This window comes from Oncorhynchus keta, chromosome 1, assembly GCF_023373465.1.
Source record: "Oncorhynchus keta strain PuntledgeMale-10-30-2019 chromosome 1, Oket_V2, whole genome shotgun sequence".
NCBI lineage: Eukaryota > Metazoa > Chordata > Actinopteri > Salmoniformes > Salmonidae > Oncorhynchus > Oncorhynchus keta.
Window position 1 is genome coordinate 75,860,213 of NC_068421.1, and position 20,590 is coordinate 75,880,802.

The 20,590-nt window shown below is 42.9% G+C and overlaps 1 protein-coding gene across 15 annotated transcripts in view; it reads left to right on the forward strand.

The window, feature by feature from the left end:
• The window catches only part of ptprfa (protein tyrosine phosphatase receptor type Fa), a 346,903-nt gene that overhangs the window by 77,988 nt on the left and 248,325 nt on the right, over nucleotides 1–20,590 (forward strand). For all 15 annotated transcript variants that reach the window (XM_052461048.1, XM_052461037.1, XM_052461059.1 and 12 more), the window contains exons 3-4: nucleotides 4,017–4,162; nucleotides 8,102–8,243. In XM_052461048.1, the coding sequence (XP_052317008.1) occupies nucleotides 4,017–4,162; nucleotides 8,102–8,243 (288 nt within the window). The remainder of the gene's footprint in view (nucleotides 1–4,016; nucleotides 4,163–8,101; nucleotides 8,244–20,590) is intronic.

Here is a 20,590-nt window from a genome sequence, read left to right on the forward strand (position 1 = left end):
ATAAACGCAAAATCATTTAGAGGTTTTTTGAGCTTGGGCTCATTAAATGTTGTTAATGTAGGGCTCATAAAACGCATTTAATATATGTCTCGTCAGGCTCAGATAGCGTCAGGGAAGAATGTTCATAATGATCAAAGTTCCAACCAAATCCAGATATATGTATCTGCTTTATAATGCTTTTGAATGACACTGCCAGGTTACCTGGGGGAAAAGTGATTTATTCTTGGGATGTAACATTTGTAAAATACCGGGAAAATATTTGGTCCTACTCACGACCCCCTACATCTCCTGCCCACACATCACGTTTGATTAACCCTTCCTTCCCCTACAGATACTGTGGCTGTACCAAGTGTCACCCTATTCCCTAAATAATGCACTACCTTTGATGAGAGCCCTATGGACCCTAATAAGTGCACAATTTTGAGGGAATAGGATTCCATTTGGGACGCAGCCTGTAACTGCACACTAACACAGAGACACTGACATACACATCCCCCTGCTCTCTGAAAACAGGCCTGATTCCCCAAGGGCAGGCATAGCTCTGCATAATGCATCTACTGCCAGGAACCGAGATACACATGTACACATGCACACACGTACACAGAGAGAGAGAGAGAGAGAGAGAGAGAGAGAGAGAGAGAGAGAGAGAGAGAGAGAGAGAGAGAGAGAGAGAGAGAGAGAGAGAGAGAGAGAGAGAGAGAGAGAGAGAGAGAGAGAGAGAGAGAGAGAGAGAGAGAGAGAGAGAGAGAGAGAGAGAGAGAGAGAGAGAGGGAGGGAGGGAGAGACGTAGTTAGAGAACCCAGGCAGAATACTGTATGTTTTGTCGGCATATATTTGTGATAGCCTGGTGTGTGTGTGTGCATGTGTTAGCCTGCAGCGGTGGTGCTCTGACGAGTTCAGTGGAATATTTAATTACATCTCTGTCTCATCATTATCCCTCTAATGTTTGTTGCCATGGAGCTTTAATATGATGGTGTGTCATCCCAGACAGTTAATTGTGTTTCGTTTGATACCCCCTCCTCTGAGATAGGAGACACAGACTGCATCCTAAATGACATTATTTTCCCTATTTAGTGCACTACTTTAGTAGTGGGATAGGGAGCCTTTTGGGAGGCAGAGAGACTTGTTGTTTCTAAATGGTCAAGCCTAGGGTTTGGGTTAATTCCAGGGTTTGGGTTAATTCCACATTTAGTCAGGCATGATAGAGAAGCATATTTAAGATGTAGATTCTTATCTATGCATAGTTACTTCACCCCTACCTATATGTACAAATGACCTCTAACCTGTACCCCCGCACACTGACTCGGTACCGGTAGCCCCTGTATATAGCCTCCTTATTGTTCTTTTATTGTGTTACTTTTATTATTTTTATGTTTTACTTTAGTTTATTGAGTAAATATTTTCTTAACTATTCTTGAACTTCACTGTTGGTTAAGGGCTTGTAAGTAAGTATTTCACAGTAAGGTCTACTACACCTTGTATTCGGCGCATGTGACAAATAAAGTTTGATTTGATTTGCTAGTTTCATATCATTATTAATGAGAGAGACTTACAGGCACTGGAAGTGGTATGTCAAGTACAGCAACAACCAAACACATGACAGGAAGTACAATACAGCACTGGACGGTTTTGGTTCGCAGGCTTTTTTGACTTGATTTGGCTGCAGGCAGTTTGGTATCCGTGTTTTTAAAACACACATTGTTACTGCCTGAACATTAACTGGTAGGGAAGTGTGAAAGCCCTAGAACCTGCCCAGAGCTGCCTACTCCTGTGTTATTGTTGTCTTTCTCTGTCTCTCTGTCTGGCCTTGATGGTCCTAACGTATACTTGGTACAGTCAGCAGAGGATCAGCCGCCTCCTCTCTGATTCCTCCTTAGGTTTTGTCCTTCTAGGGAGTAGCAGAACAGAGCAGAATAGAGCAGAATAGAGCAGAGGAGAGTAGAGTCTTTATTATCCCGAGGAGGAATTCATTTAGCAGAAAAAAACATTTTTTTTAAACACAATGAACACTTGACATGAATATACACAAAAACCAGTATGTACAGCGATATGTACACAGTACACAATAATACTACAGCTTGTTGAGGTAGCAGCTGTGATGAAGGAGAGTGTAGACCTGCTCGTTTTAAACTTAGGGAGCTTGTATCTGCGCTCTGGGGAGGGAAGCATCGTCAATGAATCAAACAAGGGATGCTGGGAGTCCCTCAGAATAGATTGTGCCTTGAGTATGACTCGTATCTGATACAGGTCTGATAGAAGGGCCGTTAAGTTTATACCAATGATCCTGCTACTTTGTTTCACAATGTTACCTAAACCATTCATAGATGATAAATAGCGCCTATTGACGATAGTATCTTCTGGCTGGAGGAGTTTTGCTAAGAGCCACGACGCTCGTTCTTAACGTTAGTACCACAAGCGATGCGGTTTGTTTTGGAAATATAAGGAACATGTCTTTCATATCAGCGATGTTACAGCGCTTGTTTACAGAAAACAAACAGAAAACAGAGGCATTGCTGTGCTAATCAGCTATCTGCGTCTCCGAACACCTGTGTGTAAACGGAAGACGGATGGACGCCACAAACGTATTGTCACTCAAATAATACTGTTGGCTGCAACTGTGTTAAACCGGTGAAAACAGTGTACAGTAAGTGTGTATTTTGCATTTGTGAAATGATTTTGATTGATACACTACATGAGCAAAAGTATGTGGACAGCTGCTTGTCGAACATCTCATTCCACAATCATGGGTATTAATATGGAGTTGGTTCCCCCTTCGCTGCTATAACAACCTCCACTCTTCTGGGAAGGCTTTCAACTAGATGTTGGAACATTGCTGCGGGGACTTGATTCAATTCAGCCGCAAGAGCCTTAGTGAGGTCGTGCACTGATGCTGGGCGATTAGGCCTGGCTCGGGGTCAGTGTTCATCCCAAAGGTGTTTGATGAGGTTGTGGTCAGGGCTCTGTGCAGGCCAGTCAAGTTCTTCCACACCAATCTCGACAAACCATTTCTGTATGGACCTCACTTTGTGCATGGGGCAATGTCATGCCAAACAGGAACCGGCCTTCCCCACAAAGTTGGAAGCACATAATTGTCTAGAATGTCATTGTATGCTGTAAAGTTAAGATTTCCCTTCACTGGAACTAAGGGGCCTAGCCCGAATGATGAAAAACAGCCCCAGACCAGACCATTATTCGTTCTCCACCAAACATTACATTTGGCACTATGCATTTGGGCAGGTATTGTTCTCCTGATATCCACCAAACCCAGATGCGTCTGTCGGACTGCCAGGTGGCGAAGCGTGATTCATCACTCCAGAGTTTCCACTGCTCCAGAATCCGTCTGGCGGCGAGGTTTACACCCCTCCAGCCGATGCTTGGCATTGCGCATGGTAATCTTAGGCTTGTTTGCGGCTGATTGGCCATGGAAACCCATTGTCCCAAAAAACAGTTATTGTGCTGGCATTGCTTTCAGAGGCAGTTTGTAACTCGGTATTGAGTGTTGTAACTGAGGACAGACGATATTTACGTGCTACACGCTTCAGCACTCGCGGTCCCGTTCTGTGAGCTTGTGTGGCCTATCACTTTGCGGCTGAGTCGTTGTTGCTCCTAGACATTTTCTCACAATAACATCACTTACAGTTGACCGGGGGGCAGCTCTAGCAGGGCAGACATTTGACAAACTGACTTGTTGGAAAGGTGGCATCCTATGACGGTGCCACATTGAAAGTCGCTGAGCTCTTCATATGGTCATTCTGATGCCAATTTTTGTCTATGGAGATCGCATGGCTGTGTGCTCAATTTGGCTGAAATAGCAGAATCGACTAATTTGAAGGGTATTCCTCATACTTTTGTATTTATAGTGTATGAAAGTGGACGGCTTTATGTTTCTAGAACCATACTGCAATTGTTTATCTGCGCTCTGAGGGATTTTTTTCCCATTGTGCTCATGTTTGCATTTTGGTGTCAATTTGATTGATGTACATTAGTTATCCTCTCTCTTTCTCTCTCTCTCCCAGGCATGCCCAATTTCATCAAATCTCCAGATGACCAGACAGGTATTTCGGGAGGAGTGGCATCCTTCGTTTGCCAGGCGGTGGGCGATCCCAAGCCACGCATCACCTGGATGAAGAAGGGCAAGAAAGTCAGTTCTCAGCGCTTTGAGGTACATGGTCTACTATTGTATTTAATTGTTTTATTTGACAATAACGATATTGCACCAGATTTTAGCTACATAGCTACATAATTCTCAACCATAAATGAGAATGGGATGAGCATTCCGGTGCAGAAATGGTAAGACAAATTCTAGGAAGCCCAGGCAGACATAGTAGTCCTTTCCAAATGACATGAATAGATTCATTCTTATTCTGTGGGCGTGCCCACATCCTTGTTTCAAAGCACCACTCAACCACATAGTCTGTTTGTCTGTGTCAGTTCAGTGACCACCTCCTCTCGCTCTGTCTGCCTTTTCTTCCAACATCTGAAGCAATGCCGATGTATGCCACCCTGCTCAGACAAGAAAGACAGACAGGCCAGGTAGGCAGGCATACAGACAGACAGACAGGCAGGCAGACATACACTGAAAGCAGTAGCAGCAGGGAGGCCCATTAGCTGCCAGCTAGTAGAAATGGTTTCAAGTGAAGCGGTCTCAACATGGGTCCTTCCACAGATGCAGACACTCAGCTCACACTGACGTGATTAATAGGAAATATCTTTCATCTGTCTGCACGGCACTCCTCAAACTGAGCCCTGCTCTGTGTGCAGTCGGTGTGGAGGTGTGGGAGAGCAGTGGGCCCAGGGGGAGAGAGGAGAGGACTTCACTTCAGACCTGGGTTAAAATGATGGTTGCAAAGGGTTGGAAACTTTCCAGTAAAATTTCCAGAATTTTTCCATGGGAAGATAAGCCCTGGATTTTGGGAATTTTGCATGAATTCATCAAAAAAGTTAGCTTATAACAGTTAACCTTTTTTTGTGGTGTACACATAAGGCAATTCCAGGTCTTGTGGCATATTTTGGTTAAACTCTTTGCAACCATCTGCATGCACAGTGCATTCTTTCATCACATGTTCAGCTGATTCTCAAGCTCACTAATGCACACTAATGAGATGCTACTGAGCCCACACTATGACACTGTCTGAGCTAAGGACTACATGCTTTCTGGTAAGTTTTGATTAAAATACTGGGTGGGGTGAATATATTTTACATGACATACATGATTTTTTGTTAACTAGTAAATAGTAGCTTACAGGAAAGTGTGTTTAAATAATTTCTAACTTGTTAACTATTTTTGATCGTTAGTTTTTGCTACCATGTGAGTTTTAGCTTGCTTGAGCCTGCTAATGGAAGAGAGTTAATTCACCTGTTTCCATACATGTTTCATTTTAAAACATTTATCTTACGAAGAAGTTGTTTAACCTAACTGCTTAACTATTTATCTGTACATGGAATTGTATTTGTTTTTTTTTACTCATTTTTTTCTAATCTTTACAGGAAAATGCAACGGGCACTATCTGATGTGTGGGGACATTTCTCTGCAGCTAATGTAGAAGGAAAAGCTGTGTACATTTGCAAATACTGTGACAAATCATATGTGAAGAATGCAACAAAGATGCATAATCATCTGGCCAAGTGCATAAAGTTCCCTCAGTGCTCACAACAAGCAACCTCTGACGAAAGTCCCTCTACTTCCATTCAAGGTGAAAATGATCAATTAGACACCTTATCGATAGCAACAGCTCATGGTCCTCCTGGAATCAGAGGTGTTTTTGACTCAATGGAGGAACATAGTCAGAGAAATGCTGATGAATGTCTTGCTCGAGCTGTGTATGCAACTGGTTCACCTCTGATGCTCATAGGCAATGTGTATTGGAAGAGATTTATGAATGTTCTTCACCCAGCATACATCCATCCAACCAGACATGCTTTATCTTCTCATTTGCTGGATGCAGAGTTCAACAGAGTTCAAGTGAAGGTCAAGCAAATCATAGAGAAAGCAGACTGTATTGCAATCATCTCTGATGGGTGGTCGAATGTTCGTGGGCAAGAAATAATTAACTACATCATCTCAACCCCTCAACCAGTATTCTACAAGAGCACAGACACAAGGGACAACAGACACACCGGTCTCTACATTGCAGATGAGCTGAAGGCGGTCATCAATGACCTTGGACCACAGAAGGCATTTGCACTGGTGACAGACAATGCTGCGAACATGAAGGCTGCTTGGTCTAAAGAGGAGGAGTCCTACCCTCACATCACACCCATTGGCTATGCTGCTCATGCATTGCATCTGCTCCTCAAGGACATCATGTCACTGAAAACAATGGATACATTCTACAAGAGAGCCAAGGAAATGGTTTGGTATGTGAAGAGTCATCAAGTTATAGCAGCAATCTACCTCACCTAGCAAAGTGAGAAGAATAAGAGCACCACATTGAAGTTGCCCAGCAACACCTGTTGGGGTGGTGTTGTCATCATGTTTGACAGTCTCCTGGAGGGGAAGTAGTCTCTCCAAGAAATGGCCATATCACAGTCTGTCGATATGGACAGGCCCATCAAGAGGATCCTCCGGGATGGTGTATTTTGGTAGAGAGTGGTAAGCAGCCTGAAACTCCTGAAACCTACAGCAGTAGCCATTGCGCGGATTGAGGGAGACAATGCCATCCTGTCTGATGTTCAGATTCTGCTTGCAGATATAAGAAAATAAATCTGTACTGCCCTGCCCACTTCACTGTTGCTCCAAGCAGACATCAGCCGCCTCAGAGTGTTTGGGAACACACACACCATAACACGCAACAAGCTGACCAATACAAGGGTTGAAACATTTAATTGGTGGCCATCTTGGCAAATTTGAGGCTTTTTGAGCCTGACAACAAGCCATCCTCAACAAGGTTAGACATTGATAGTGAAGATGAGGCTTCAGAGTGTGATGTTCAAGAGGTGGACATTGAGGAGGTCCAGGGAGAAGACATGGAAGCCTGAGAGGAAGACAACCAAAGCTTTAGTTTCTAGACTATCATTTTACAGATCTATGTTGAAAACGTTTTTGGGAGATGCGGTGGATAGTTGGGGATCATTCAATATTCCCTTTCTTTTGTTGTTCAGTGAAATCATCCAATGTGAAGAGTCAACTCATTTAATTAAAGTTCAATTTGTAAATCAATTGTTGTTTTTTTTATTGGAAGGATTTAATCATTTACAATTACGTCTACTTATGACAAGGTAAAATGTTTATGTCTCTGTCTCCATATTATATGGTAAATATATCCAATGCAAAAAACATCTACATTTAAATGGTTTTAATATTAATTTGCATATATTTCCGTTAATTCCCATATATTCCCGTTAATTCCCTAACGCTAGGCAGGCTCAAGTGAACGCTCAAAGTAATTGAAATATTTCAGATACTGTTTGAACCTAGGTGTGCTCCACTGAATGTTCAGGAATGTTCTCTTCCTGTCATGTGGATATTTTGGTCTGCCGCTTTCCACTGCAGCATAAGGAATTTTTGGAGACCCTCTCCCCTGACCTCTGACCTTTGATTCTTTAACCCTTAAAGGCTGGCTTCCTGAAAGGCCTTGCTGAAATGCCTGCTGTTCACTCATTTCATTTAATAAACTTCTCTCTAATTGGGTGATTGTATCAGATCAGACGTACTTACTCCCCTTCACTCCCTGTGGAGCGTAGGACCACAGCAAGGTCATGCAATGCCGGGCGGTCCTTTGCAGTTGAGATTAGATAAGATGTAGTCTCTATTTGAGATGGTTTATTAATAGTACTGACAGAGTTTGAGTTTAGTCAGGTTTGCGTCTTCTGATCTGCTAAGGCAGACTCTTTTTATAAACCCAGTTCCTCCTAGCTAAATAGAAAGTAGCAGATATCTTAGCCCTGTATTAGTCCCCCTGCCAATGATCAAACCAGGAGTATTCACTGGGCTCAATGGGCTGGTACTCACCAGGGCTCTGATGTTGCTGTACGTATTGATGAAATAGCGATCAAAGGGATGCCTTGTTAAGATGACTGTTTAAATCCGTTTTGAATATTAGTTACATGGCGACCATGGGTCTCATTGCTTTTTCTCTCCTCTACCCACCATTGTGTTCAGGTGATAGAGTTTGATGACGGTTCAGGGTCTGTCCTGCGTATCCAGCCCTTGCGGACCCACAGGGACGAGGCCATCTATGAGTGTACTGCCACCAACAGTGTGGGAGAGATCAACACCAGCGCCAAACTCACCGTCCTGGAAGGTAGGATACACCTCCATCTCTCTGTCGCTCCCTCTCAATCATTTTCTTTGTCTTTCTATCTTCCACACACACACACACACACACACACACACACACACACACACACACACACACACACACACACACACACACACACACACACACACACACACACACACACACACACACACACACACACACACACACACACACACACACACACACACACACACACACACACACACACACACACACACACACACACACACACTTATCACAGAGGACCTAACCTGGTTGCATGTCAGAGTGGAGAGGGTGTTTTATGCCCGGCTCCTTCAGGTACCCTACTGCTCGGTTGATGAAATAGAAACAAGAAGTCAGTTTGTGATTTGCCGGTAGTTGTTAGATGTTCTGATTACACCGGGCCAACAATGTGTCTTGACATTTTATTTGATTACACATTCCGACCATGAATTTACAATCTATCTGCAGAAATGGATTTGTAAAGCTACTGTAGGTGGTTCTATGTGAAATGTGTTTTTTATCTTCTGCCAGTGGGAAGATTAAAGATGATGTCCAACAGCAATTATTTAATCCACACTCAAATTGATAGAGAAATATCTGCACAAAAGTATATCCTGCTGCCAGGGTTTTTGCAAATCACCTAGGAGCACATTATCTGGACTAGAAGATGATATATTGTAGATACCATCAGGCTGGCTGGCTTTCTTCTTGGCTCGCTCAGCAAACATATCTGGGGGGCTGTCACGCAAAACACACACGCCTTATTTTTCAAGGCTTCAGGTTGCATCCCTAATGGCGCCCTATTTCCTATGTAGTGCACAACTTTTGACCAGGGCCTTATGGGGGAATAGGGTCCTCTTTGGGACACATCCTCAGAACTACCAAAGGCCTTGTTAGGAGTGTGGCTGGTTGCTGAGGTAATTGGTGTTAACAGGGATCGGTATCTGCTGATCTAGGATCAGATTAATGTTGGGATTAACATCAGTCTGATGTAGATATATGCAGATAGCTTGCGGACAGAGAGATAGAGAGATGGAGCCAGGCAGGGGGCTTTGTAGCATGTAATAGACTGGTCTCTGATCAGCCTTAATCTGCGTCTCAAATGGCACCCAATCCCCTACATAGTGCACTACTTTTGACCAGGGCTCATAGGGCTCTGATCAAAAGTAGTGCACTATGTAGGGACTAGGGTGCCATTTGGAACGCATGCCTAATCTGTCTGTGTTGGACCTTAGTGCTGCTCCAGCCAATATGATTGACAGACGTGCTCTCTGAGTACAGAGTGAAGACAACCTCCTGGTGTATGGAGTGTGATGTGTTCAGGAGAAGGACAATGGCTGATGGCTGACTGTAGGCTGACTCATAGATCGTAAGACAGAAGAATCGTGCTCGTGTCACGTTGCTCCCACACACCTTACTGTACGCCGACATGTGGAAGATTGGGATCAGAGGGATGTGAATAAGAAAGCAGTGTTGTTTTAGACAGAACTCCTGTTTGTTCCCTGAGGTTGAGCTCAGGCAGGGAGGGGATGAGAGAGAAGAGAGGAGTAGAGCTGTGAGAGTAAAGGAGGAGTGGAGAAGAGGTGAGAGTAAAGGAGGACTGGATGAAAGGGGAGTACTAATAGTAAAGTATGACTGGAGGGAAGGAGAGAGCGGTGAGAGTAGAGGAGTGAATGAGAGAGCTGTGAAAGTAGAGGAGTGAATGAGAGAGCTGTGAAAGTAGAGGAGTGAAGGAGAGAGCTGTGAAAGTACTGGAGTCAAGGAGAGAGCTGTGAAAGTAGAGGAGGAGTGAAGGAGAGAGCTGTGAAAGTAGAGGAGGAGTGAAGGAGAGAGCTGTGAAAATAGAGGAGTGAAGGAGAGAGCTGTGAAAGTAGAGGAGTGAATGAGAGAGCTGTGAAAGTAGAGGAGTGAAGGAGAGAGATGTGAAAGTACTGGAGTCAAGGAGAGTGCTGTGAAAGTAGAGGAGGAGTGAAGGAGAGAGCTGTGAAAGTAGAGGAGTGAAGGAGAGAGCTGTGAAAGTAGAGGAGTGAAAGAGAGAGCTGTGAAAGTAGAGGAGTGAAGGAGAGAGTTGTGAAAGTAGAGGAGTGAAGGAGAGAGCTGTGAAAGTAGAGGAGTGAAGGAGAGAGCTGTGAAAGTAGAGGAGTGAAGGAGAGAGCTGTGAAAGTAGAGGAGTGAATGAGAGAGCTGTGAAAGTAGAGGAGTGAAGGAGAGAGCTGTGAAAGTACTGGAGTCAAGGAGAGAGCTGTGAAAGTAGAGGAGGAGTGAAGGAGAGAGCTGTGAAAGTAGAGGAGGAGTGAAGGAGAGAGCTGTGAAAATAGAGGAGTGAAGGAGAGAGCTGTGAAAGTTGAGGAGTGAATGAGAGAGCTGTGAAAGTAGAGGAGTGAAGGAGAGAGCTGTGAAAGTACTGGAGTCAAGGAGAGAGCTGTGAAAGTAGAGGAGGAGTGAAGGAGAGAGCTGTGAAAGTAGAGGAGTGAAGGAGAGAGCTGTGAAAGTAGAGGAGTGAATGAGAGAGCTGTGAAAGTAGAGGAGTGAAGGAGAGAGCTGTGTAAGTACTGGAGTGAAGGAGAGAGCTGTGAAAGTACTGGAGTGAAGGAGAGAGCTGTGAAAGTAGAGGAGTGAAGGAGAGAGCTGTGTAAGTACTGGGGGAGTGAAGGAGAGAGCTGTGAAAGTACTGGAGTGAATGAGAGAGCTGTGAAAGTAGAGGAGTGAAGGAGAGAGCTGTGAAAGTAGAGGAGTGAAGGAGAGAGCTGTGTAAGTACTGGGGGAGTGAAGGAGAGAGCTGTGAAAGTACTGGAGTGAAGGAGAGAGCTGTGAAAGTAGAGGAGGAGTGAAGGAGAGAGCTGTGAAAGTAGAGGAGTGAATGAGAGAGCTGTGAATGTAGAGGAGTGAAGGAGAGAGTTGTGAAAGTATATGAGGAGTGAAGGAGAGAGCTGTGAAAGTAGAGGAGGAGTGAAGGAGAGAGTAGAAGAGGAGTGAAGGAGAGAGTAGAAGAGGAGTGAAGGAGAGAGTAGAAGATGGTAGATCTCGTCTAGTCCTGGGGCTTCAACATGTCATAACAGATATGGTGTGTACGTGCAGAGCAGCAGAAGGTAAAGCCTTCACATTTTCCTCAGCCTACCTCCACACACACACACACACACACACACACACACACACACACACACACACACACACACACACACACACACACACACACACACACACACACACACACACACACACACACACACACACACACACACAGAGAGAGAGAGGTAAGGCCTTAGTCAGGAAGTCCACACTTGGACAGACTAAGGCATGATGAGGAGGGTGAAACAGACTGAGAGAAATACACTCATTTGTGGGTTTATGTCTGGCTATCCTCAAACTCCTCCACTCCTATATCTTTTGAAATGGACTTACTGATCAATATCACTTACTGATGGAGATGTCCATGTGCCTGCATAACACTCCTTACCACTAAATCATGCTGTTTGTGTGTCAGGTGGTTGATGGTGTTGCTGACTTTGGTGCTGTGTCCTTAATCTCCTTCCCATATTCAAATGTTGGTGTTCATTTGACATCTGGCACTCCAGGCAGACTCAAGTAAACACTTGCAGTATTGCAAGTGATTAAAAGATCCAGTCTTTCTGAGAGGTTCAGGGTTGTTGTTTTGATCAGGTGTGAACACCAGATTATTACCTGACTCAATGGGCCAGATTGATCTCCCTCCCTCTCTAGCATAGCCTCCACCTCTGTGACCCATGTCAGATTACGCCGAGCGAGGAGTAATCACATCACTATGGCAGTCCAACGCGTGTCACTGCCACCATCACGCTGTCGTGGAGATGAGACAGGGGCCCCACACAGTCTTTTTATTTTATTTTTTTATTTCACCTTTATTTAACCAGGTAGGCTAGTTGAGAACAAGTTCTCATTTGCAACTGCGACCTGGCCAAGATAAAGCATAGCAGTGTGAACAGACAACACAGAGTTACACATGGAGTAAACAATTAGCAAGTCAATAACACAGTAGAAAAAAATGGGCAGTCTATATACAATGTGTGCAAAAGGCATGAGGAGGTAGGCGAATAATACAATTTTGCAGATTAACACTGGTGATAAATGATCAGATGGGCATGTACAGGTAGAGATATTGGTGTGCAAAAGAGCAGAAAAGTAAATAAATAAAAACAGTATAAAAACAGTATGGGAATGAGGTAGGTGAAAAGGGTGAGCTATTTACCAATAGACTATGTACAGCTGCAGCGATCGGTTAGCTGCTCGGATAGCTGATGTTTGAAGTTGGTGAGGGAGATAAAAGTCTCCAACTTCAGCGATTTTTGCAATTCGTTCCAGTCACAGGCAGCAGAGTACTGGAACGAAAGGCGGCCAAATGAGGTGTTGGCTTTAGGGATGATCAGTGAGATACACCTGCTGGAGCGCGTGCTACGGATGGGTGTTGCCATCGTGACCAGTGAACTGAGATAAGGCGGAGCTTTACCTAGCATGGACTTGTAGATGACCTGGAGCCAGTGGGTCTGGCGACGAATATGTAGTGAGGGCCAGCCGACTAGAGCATACAAGTCGCAGTGGTGGGTGGTATAAGGTGCTTTAGTGACAAAACGGATGGCACTGTGATAGACTGCATCCAGTTTGCTGAGTAGAGTGTTGGAAGCCATTTTGTAGATGACATCGCCGAAGTCGAGGATCGGTAGGATAGTCAGTTTTACTAGGGTAAGCTTGGCAGCGTGAGTGAAGGAGGCTTTGTTGCGGAATAGAAAGCCGACTCTGGATTTGATTTTTGATTGGAGATGTTTGATGTGAGTCTGGAAGGAGAGTTTGCAGTCTAGCCAGACACCTAGGTACTTATAGATGTCCACATATTCAAGGTATCTAGTTCCATTGGTCTGTGGACAGGCCTGTCTTTATCACTCGGTGCAGAAATATCGTGGTGCAGAAATATCGTGGTACAGAGCGGCTGGAATAAGGAAGTTACTGACTGCTTATGGCTAGCTGTGATCATAGCTTTGCTGGTCAGGGTCCCAAATGGCACCCTACTGCATGGGCGCTCTGGTCAAAAGAAGTGCACTATATGGGGAATGTGGTTCTATTTGGGACACTGCCCTGGTGTCTGCTGCTAACTGGTGTTCCTGTACCATCAACACAGCCCACTAAGTGGATTTAGTCCCCACATCAGGGACATTAGGGCTGTTTTGTGCCAAGAGGCTTCCTTTACTCTGGGCAGTAGAGAATGAATCTGGAGGGTCACAATCACAACAATGATGCCTGTCTGCTGGTTGAAATAAGCTGCAGTAGAGATACAGTAGTAACTCAATTTTGTATTTTATATCACTGACTATATGAAAAAGACAACACAAGTATTGTATTGTACTGTTTGAAACTCCAGCATCCTTCAAAGCATTGTTCATGCAGTTTTACAAACAAGCTGATGTTGATACTATTAAAGCATGCCTGGTTATACTGTTATACAGTACCTTCAGAAATGATTCATACCCATTGACATATTACACATTTAGTTGTGTTACAGCCTGAATTCAGAATGGATTCAATACTCCATAATAACAAAGGAAAAACATGTTTTTCGAAATGTTTGCAAACATATTGAAAATGTAATATAGAAATAATGTATCTCACACCCCTGGGTCAATACTTTGTGGTAGCACCTTTAGCAGCGATTACAGCCTTCAGTCTTTCAGGGTGAGTCTCTAAGGGCTTTCCACACCTGGATTGTTTGACCATTATTATTTTCAAAAATCTTCAAGCTCTTTCAAATTGGTTGTTGATCTTTCCTAGACAACTATTCTCAGGTCTTGTCACAGACTCGGCCGCTCAGGAACATTCTCTGTCTTATTGGTAAGCAACTCCAGTGTAGATTTGGCCTTGTGTTTTAGGTTATTGTCCTGCTGAATAGTGACTTCATCTCCCAGTGTCTGGTGGAGAGCAGACTGAACCAGGTTTTCCTCTAGGATTTTGTCTGTGCTTAGCTCCATCTTAGCTCCATTCCTTTTCTTTTTTATCCTGAAAAATTCCCCTGTCCTTAAAGATTACAAGCATACCCAAAACATGATGCAGCCAAATATGGAGAGTGGTACTCAGTAATATGTTGTGTTGGATTTGCCCCAAACATAACACTTTGTATTCAGGACAAACAGTTAATTGCTTTGCCACATTTTTTTGCAATATTACTTTAGTGCCTTGTTGCAAACAGGATGCATGTTTTGGAATATTTCTATTCTGTACAGGCTTCCTTCTTTTCACTTGAGGAGTAACTACAATGTTGTCGATCCATCCTCAGTTTTCTCCTATAACAGCCATTAAACTATTTTTATAACAGTTTTAAAGTTACTATTGGCCCAATGGTGAAATCCCTTTCAAGCAATTGAGTTAATATGGAATTCTGTAACTTTGTAGTGACTGGGTGTATTGATACACCATCCAAAGTGTAATTCATAACTTCACCATGATCAAAGAAATATTCAATGTCAGCTTTTTTCCACAAAATACCAATAGGTGCCCTTCTTTGCGGCATTGGAAAACCTCCCTAGTCTGTGTGATTGAATCTGTGTTTGAAATTCCCTGCTCGACTGAGGGACCTTACAGATAATTCTATGTGTGGAGTATAAAGATGAGGTAGTCTTTCAAAAAGCATGTTAGATACTATTACTGCACACAGTCCATGCAACATTATCTGACTTGTTCAGCAAATGTTTACCCCTGAACTTATTTAGACTTCAATAACAAAGGGGTTGATTTTTTAAATAAATGGATAAAAATGTGGAAAACATAATTCCACTTTAACGTTACAGGGTATTGTGTGTAAACTATTGACAAAAAAATCTCAATTAAATTCACAACAAAATATGGAAAAAGTCAAGGGGTGTAACTAACTAACACTCTGCCACTGTGATATCTCATACATTCAAGGGTTTGTTTATTGATCACAATCAAGATCACATTCAATATCATAATCCAACTTGGTCTGCAGTTGTCTGACACGGAACCCAAACCGGCTGCGCGCATACGCTATAGTGCATACATGTATTTTGTCCCCCACGCCAAACGCGATCACGACATGCAAGTATCAAAATAAACTCTGAACCAATTATATTCATTTGGTCGAAAAGCATTAAACATGTATGCCAATTTATCTAGTTAGCTTACACTTTCTAGCTTACACTTTCTAGCTAATTTGTCCTATTTAGCTAGCTTGCTGTTGCTGTTGCTAGCTAATTTTCCTGAGACATAAACATTGAGTAGTTATTTTACCTGAAAGGTCCTCTACTCCGACAATTGATCCACATCAAACAGCCAACCGAATCGTTTCTAGTCATCTCTCCTCCTTCCAGGCCTTTTCTTCTCTTGACTTTATATTGCGATTGGCAACTTTCATAAAATAGGTGCATTACCGCCACTGATCTCGTTCGTCCTTCAGTCACCCACGTGGGTATAACCAATGAGGAGATGGCACATGGGTACCTGCTTCTATAAACCACCGAGGAGATGGGAGAGGCAGGATTTGCAGCGCAATCTGCGTCACAAATAGAACTGACTTCTATTTTAGCCCTTGGCAACACAGACAATGTGGGTGCAATCATTTAATAATACAGATTTCTACATGTATTTTGCAACGCTCGCAATGCGAGTGTAGTCAGCCTGTGAGGCAGACATGGGAATTGTGAAAAAGAGCTGTCAAGGATAGCTCAGGCCAGGCCTGAGTGGTTCCTATAAAATGGTTCCTGGTTCCTGCAGTGAACACTGGGCTGAAGGAGAAGTTAACCGGTTTATAAAGGGCTTCTCTGGGCCTGACTACACTGCTAAGGTCCTGGTACAGAGTTATAACTCAGACCACCTTTTCTCCCTCTCTACTCCTACTGGTGTTGGAGACTGACTAGGGTGCACAAGGAGGCCGCATTGATTTTATTTTTTAAAGATGGCTGTCTTTCCCCTTTGGTGCTATTGCCAGGAATGATTATTTCAACATTGAACACTGCTTCCTCAAATAGCTTACCCCATGGGACTGAATTTATTTATCAAATGTTTTTCATTAGATGAAGAAAAAGTATTTTTGATAAAGATAGACCTCTAACGGGAATACACAATCTGAAATAGAATTTGAAATTATTTTTGGGTGTTGTGTCAGTTATTAATGACACATAATTAGTCACTGAATTGGAAACAAGCTCACAATTTACAAGTCCTGCTTTTGTAAAACAGATAAGCTTGGGTGGATTTGATTGGTCCATCACCTATAAGGGTGTTCATGGTACATATACATCCAGTGTAGGGTTAAAATCCTCCCCTCTGCTATGATATAGTGGTAATCTCCCACATTTTAGGAGAGGTCATGCATTAAACAAATGAAAAAGGAAGTCTCACACTCATGTTTCCTTGCTGTGGGTTTATTTGACCAACTTAAAGAGTCTTTATCCTTCATGCGGCCTTTATTTATTTTCTTCAGAGCTCATACAGGTAACTGCCAAAATAAAGGAACCACTAAGGAAATCTTCTTAATATGGCGTTGGGCCACTACGAGCCTGAACAGCTTCAGTGTGCCTTGGCATAGATTGTACAAGTGTCTTGAACTCAATCAAAGGGATGTGACACCATTCTTTTACAATACAATTCATGTTTTGTGGATGGTGGAAGAAAATTGGTCAAATTGGAAGGCACGCAATTCAAATAAATAATCAGAAAAATTATGGATATTAAACATCTAGTTACAGTTGAAGTCGGATGTTTACATACACCTTAGCCAAATACATTTCAACTCAGTTTCACAATTCCTGACATTTAATCCAAGTAAAAATGTGTGTTTTACGTCAGCTAGGATCACCACTTTATTTTAAGAATGTGAAATGTCAGAATAATAGTAGAGAGACTGATTTATTTCAGCTTTTATTTCTTTAATCACATTCCCAGTGGGTCAGAAGTTTACATACACTCAATTAGTATTTGGTAACATTGCATTTAAATTATTTAACTTGAGTCAAACGTTTCGGGTAGGCTTCCACAAGCTTCCCACAATACGTTGGATGAATTTTGGCCCATTCCTCCTCACAGAGCTGGTGTAACTGAGTCAGGTTTGTAGGCCTACTTGCTCGCACATGCTTTTTCAGTTCTGCCCACAAATATTCTATGGGATTGGGGTCAGGGCTTTGTGATAGTCACTCCAACACCTTGACTTTGTTGTCCTTAAGCCATTTTGACACAACTTTGGAAGTATGCTTGGGGTCATTGTGCATTTGGGGGCGGAAGGTAGCCTAGTGGTTAGAGCATTGGACTAGTAACCGAAAGGTTGCAAGATTGAATCCCCGAGCTGACAAGGTAAAAATAGTTAATTCTGCCCCTGAACAAGGCCGTTAACCCACTGTTCCTAGGCTGTCATTGAAAAGAAGAATTTGTTAGTAAAATAAATACATTTGGACGACCCATTTGCAACCATGCTTTAACTTCCTGACTGATGTCTTTAGATGTTGCTTCAATATATCCACATAATTTTCCTACCTCATGATGCCATCTATTTTGCGAAGTGCAAAAGTCCCTCCTGCAGCAACGCACCCCCACAACATGATGCTACCGCCCCTCTGTGCTTGATGGTTGGGATGGTGTTCTTCGGCTTGCAAGCATCCCCCTTTTTCCTCCAAACATAACGATGGTCATTATGGCCAAACAGTTCTGTTTTTGTTTCATCAGACCAGAGGACATTTCTCCAAAAAGTACGATCTTTGTCCCCATGTGCAGTTGCAATTTGTAGTTTTATGGTGGTTTTGGAGCAGTGGTTTTGGAGCAGTGGCTTCTTCCTTGCTGAGGTTATTCAGGTTATGTCGATATAGGACTCATTTTTACTGTGGATACTTTTGTACCTGTTTCCTCCAGCATCTTCACAGGGTCCTTTGCTGTTGTTTTGGGATTGATTTGCACTTTTCTGACCCAAGTATGTTCATCTCTAGGAGACAGACCGCGTCTCCTTCCTGAGTGGTATGTCAGCTGCGTGTTCCCATGGTGTTTATATTTGCGTACAATTTTTTGTACAGATGAACATGATACCTTCAGGCATTTGGAAATTGCTCCCAAGGATGAACCAGACGTGTGGAGGTCTACAATTTTGTTTCTGAGGTCTTGGCTGATTTCCTTTGATTTTCCCATGATGTCAAGCAAAGAGGCACTGAGTTTGAAGGTAGGCCTTGAAATACATCCACAGGGACACCTCCAATTGACTCAAATTATGTCAGTTAGCCTATCAGAAGCTTATAAAGCCATGACATCATTTTCTGGAATTTTCCAAGCTGTTTAAAGGCACAGTCAACTTAGTGTATATAGACTTCTGACCCACTGGAATTGTGATACAGTGAATTATAAGTGAAATAACCTGTCTGTAAACAATTGTTGGAAAAATTACCTGTGTCATGCACAAAGTAGATGTCCTAACCGACTTGCCAAAACTATAGTTTGTTAAGTGGTTGAAAAACGAGTTTTAATGACTTCAACCTAAGTGTATCTAAACTTCCAACTTCAACTGTACAAGTGTCTTATATCGGTTAAAATCTTAAATTATTGTTAATCTAACTGCATTGTCCGATTTACAATAGGCTTTACAGCGAAAGCATGCCATGCGATTGTTCAGGACTGCGCCCCACATCAAAATATTTTTCGACCAGCGCAGTCTTCATAAAATCACAAATATCGATTAAATATTCACTTACTTTTTGAAAATCTTCCTCTGATTTGCAATCCCAAGGGTCCCAGCTACAACATGCATGGTTGTTTTTTTAGATAAAATCCTTCTTTATATTCCAAAAAGTCAGCTTAGTTTGCCCCATCGATTTGAGTAATCCACTTTTTCAACATGCAGAAAAAGGAATCCAAAAGCTACCACTAAACTTTGTTAAAACAAGTCAAAATAAGTTCCTATTTAATCCCCAGGTACCTCTAAAATGTAATTAAACTATAATATTTCATACGGAAATAATTATTTCAATAAAAAAGTAAAATTAGCAAGTGCACGTCCTCTTCATCGCGCGCACACAGACTGATTTCCAACTCTGACTCCTAGTACCAAAACTCAAAATTCTTCCTCGTTTGGGAAGAAACAAGCCTGAAACCTTGAACAAAGACTGTTGACATCTAGTGAAAGCTATTGGGAGCTGGAATTGCATATATAGCTTTCAATTGAAAGAGCATAGGCTCTGAATTTAGGATTTTCTCCTACCATATCAATTGTGTCATAGTCTCATACATTATTTTAACATTTATACAAATGTCAAAGTGTTTTCTATCCAATGGTACCAATTATATGCATATCCTGGCTTCTGGGCCTGAGTAACAGGCAGTTTACTTTGGGCACGTCAGTCAGATAGGAAATGGAGAAAAATAGACCCTAGCCTGAAGAAGTTCAGGAACCACTCCTGTTTGGAATTCCCTGCTTTCAATTAACTTTATATCCCTCATTTATTTCCTTTATTTTGGCATTTACCTGTAGGTTATTCAGACCAAATGCTGAACCAATCAGATTTCAGTGTTTGGCTGTTGACTGTTGTCTGTAGTTATTATCATGGGCTTCGTCCCAAATAGCACCATATTTCCTATATAGTGCACTACTTTTGACCAGAGCCCTTTAGGCCCTTGTCAAATGTAGTGCACAAAATACGGAAGAGGTGCTATTTGGAAAGCAACCATGATGTGTATTATTCATCTAGCAAAGCCCAGTGGTTTGTCCCTGGTCCATATGGCTAGGGGCTGATCCATAATACTTGTCATCTTTATTCTGTCTTCTCTCTGTCTACACTACAACCTGGAGACATGCCCAGTCTGAGAGGAGGGAGGCAGAGGAGAGAGGGAGGGAGGAGGAGAAGAGGAGGGAGGGAGGGGTGTGAGAGGAAGGAGGGGTGTGAGAGGAGGGAGGGGATAGGTAAATCAGGTAGGAGGAAAAAAGAGGGAAGGATGGAGGACAGGCATTGGGGAAGGAAGGGTGAGAGAAAGGAATGATAGAGGTGGGATGGGGACAGAGATAGAGGAAGGGAGCGAGGGAGAAGAGGATGATAGAGAGACAGAGGTTGTGGCAGCAGAGGCTTCCAGGACTGTGTAGCATTGAAGGTAATAAATGACTACAGAATAGTTAAATATGAATGATGAACAGCGTTTAACAGTCACGTCACTCCCTGCCACACTACGCCAGAAAGTTTATGATCCCACAGCAAATCACGTGGATAATCTCAACTGCAGTCACACTGAGATGGGTGGTGTCCCAAATGGCACCTTATTCCCAGGCCCTGGTCAAAAGTAGTGAACTACATAGGAAATAGGGTGCCACTTGGGACTCTGACAGGGTTCTTGAAGGGAGC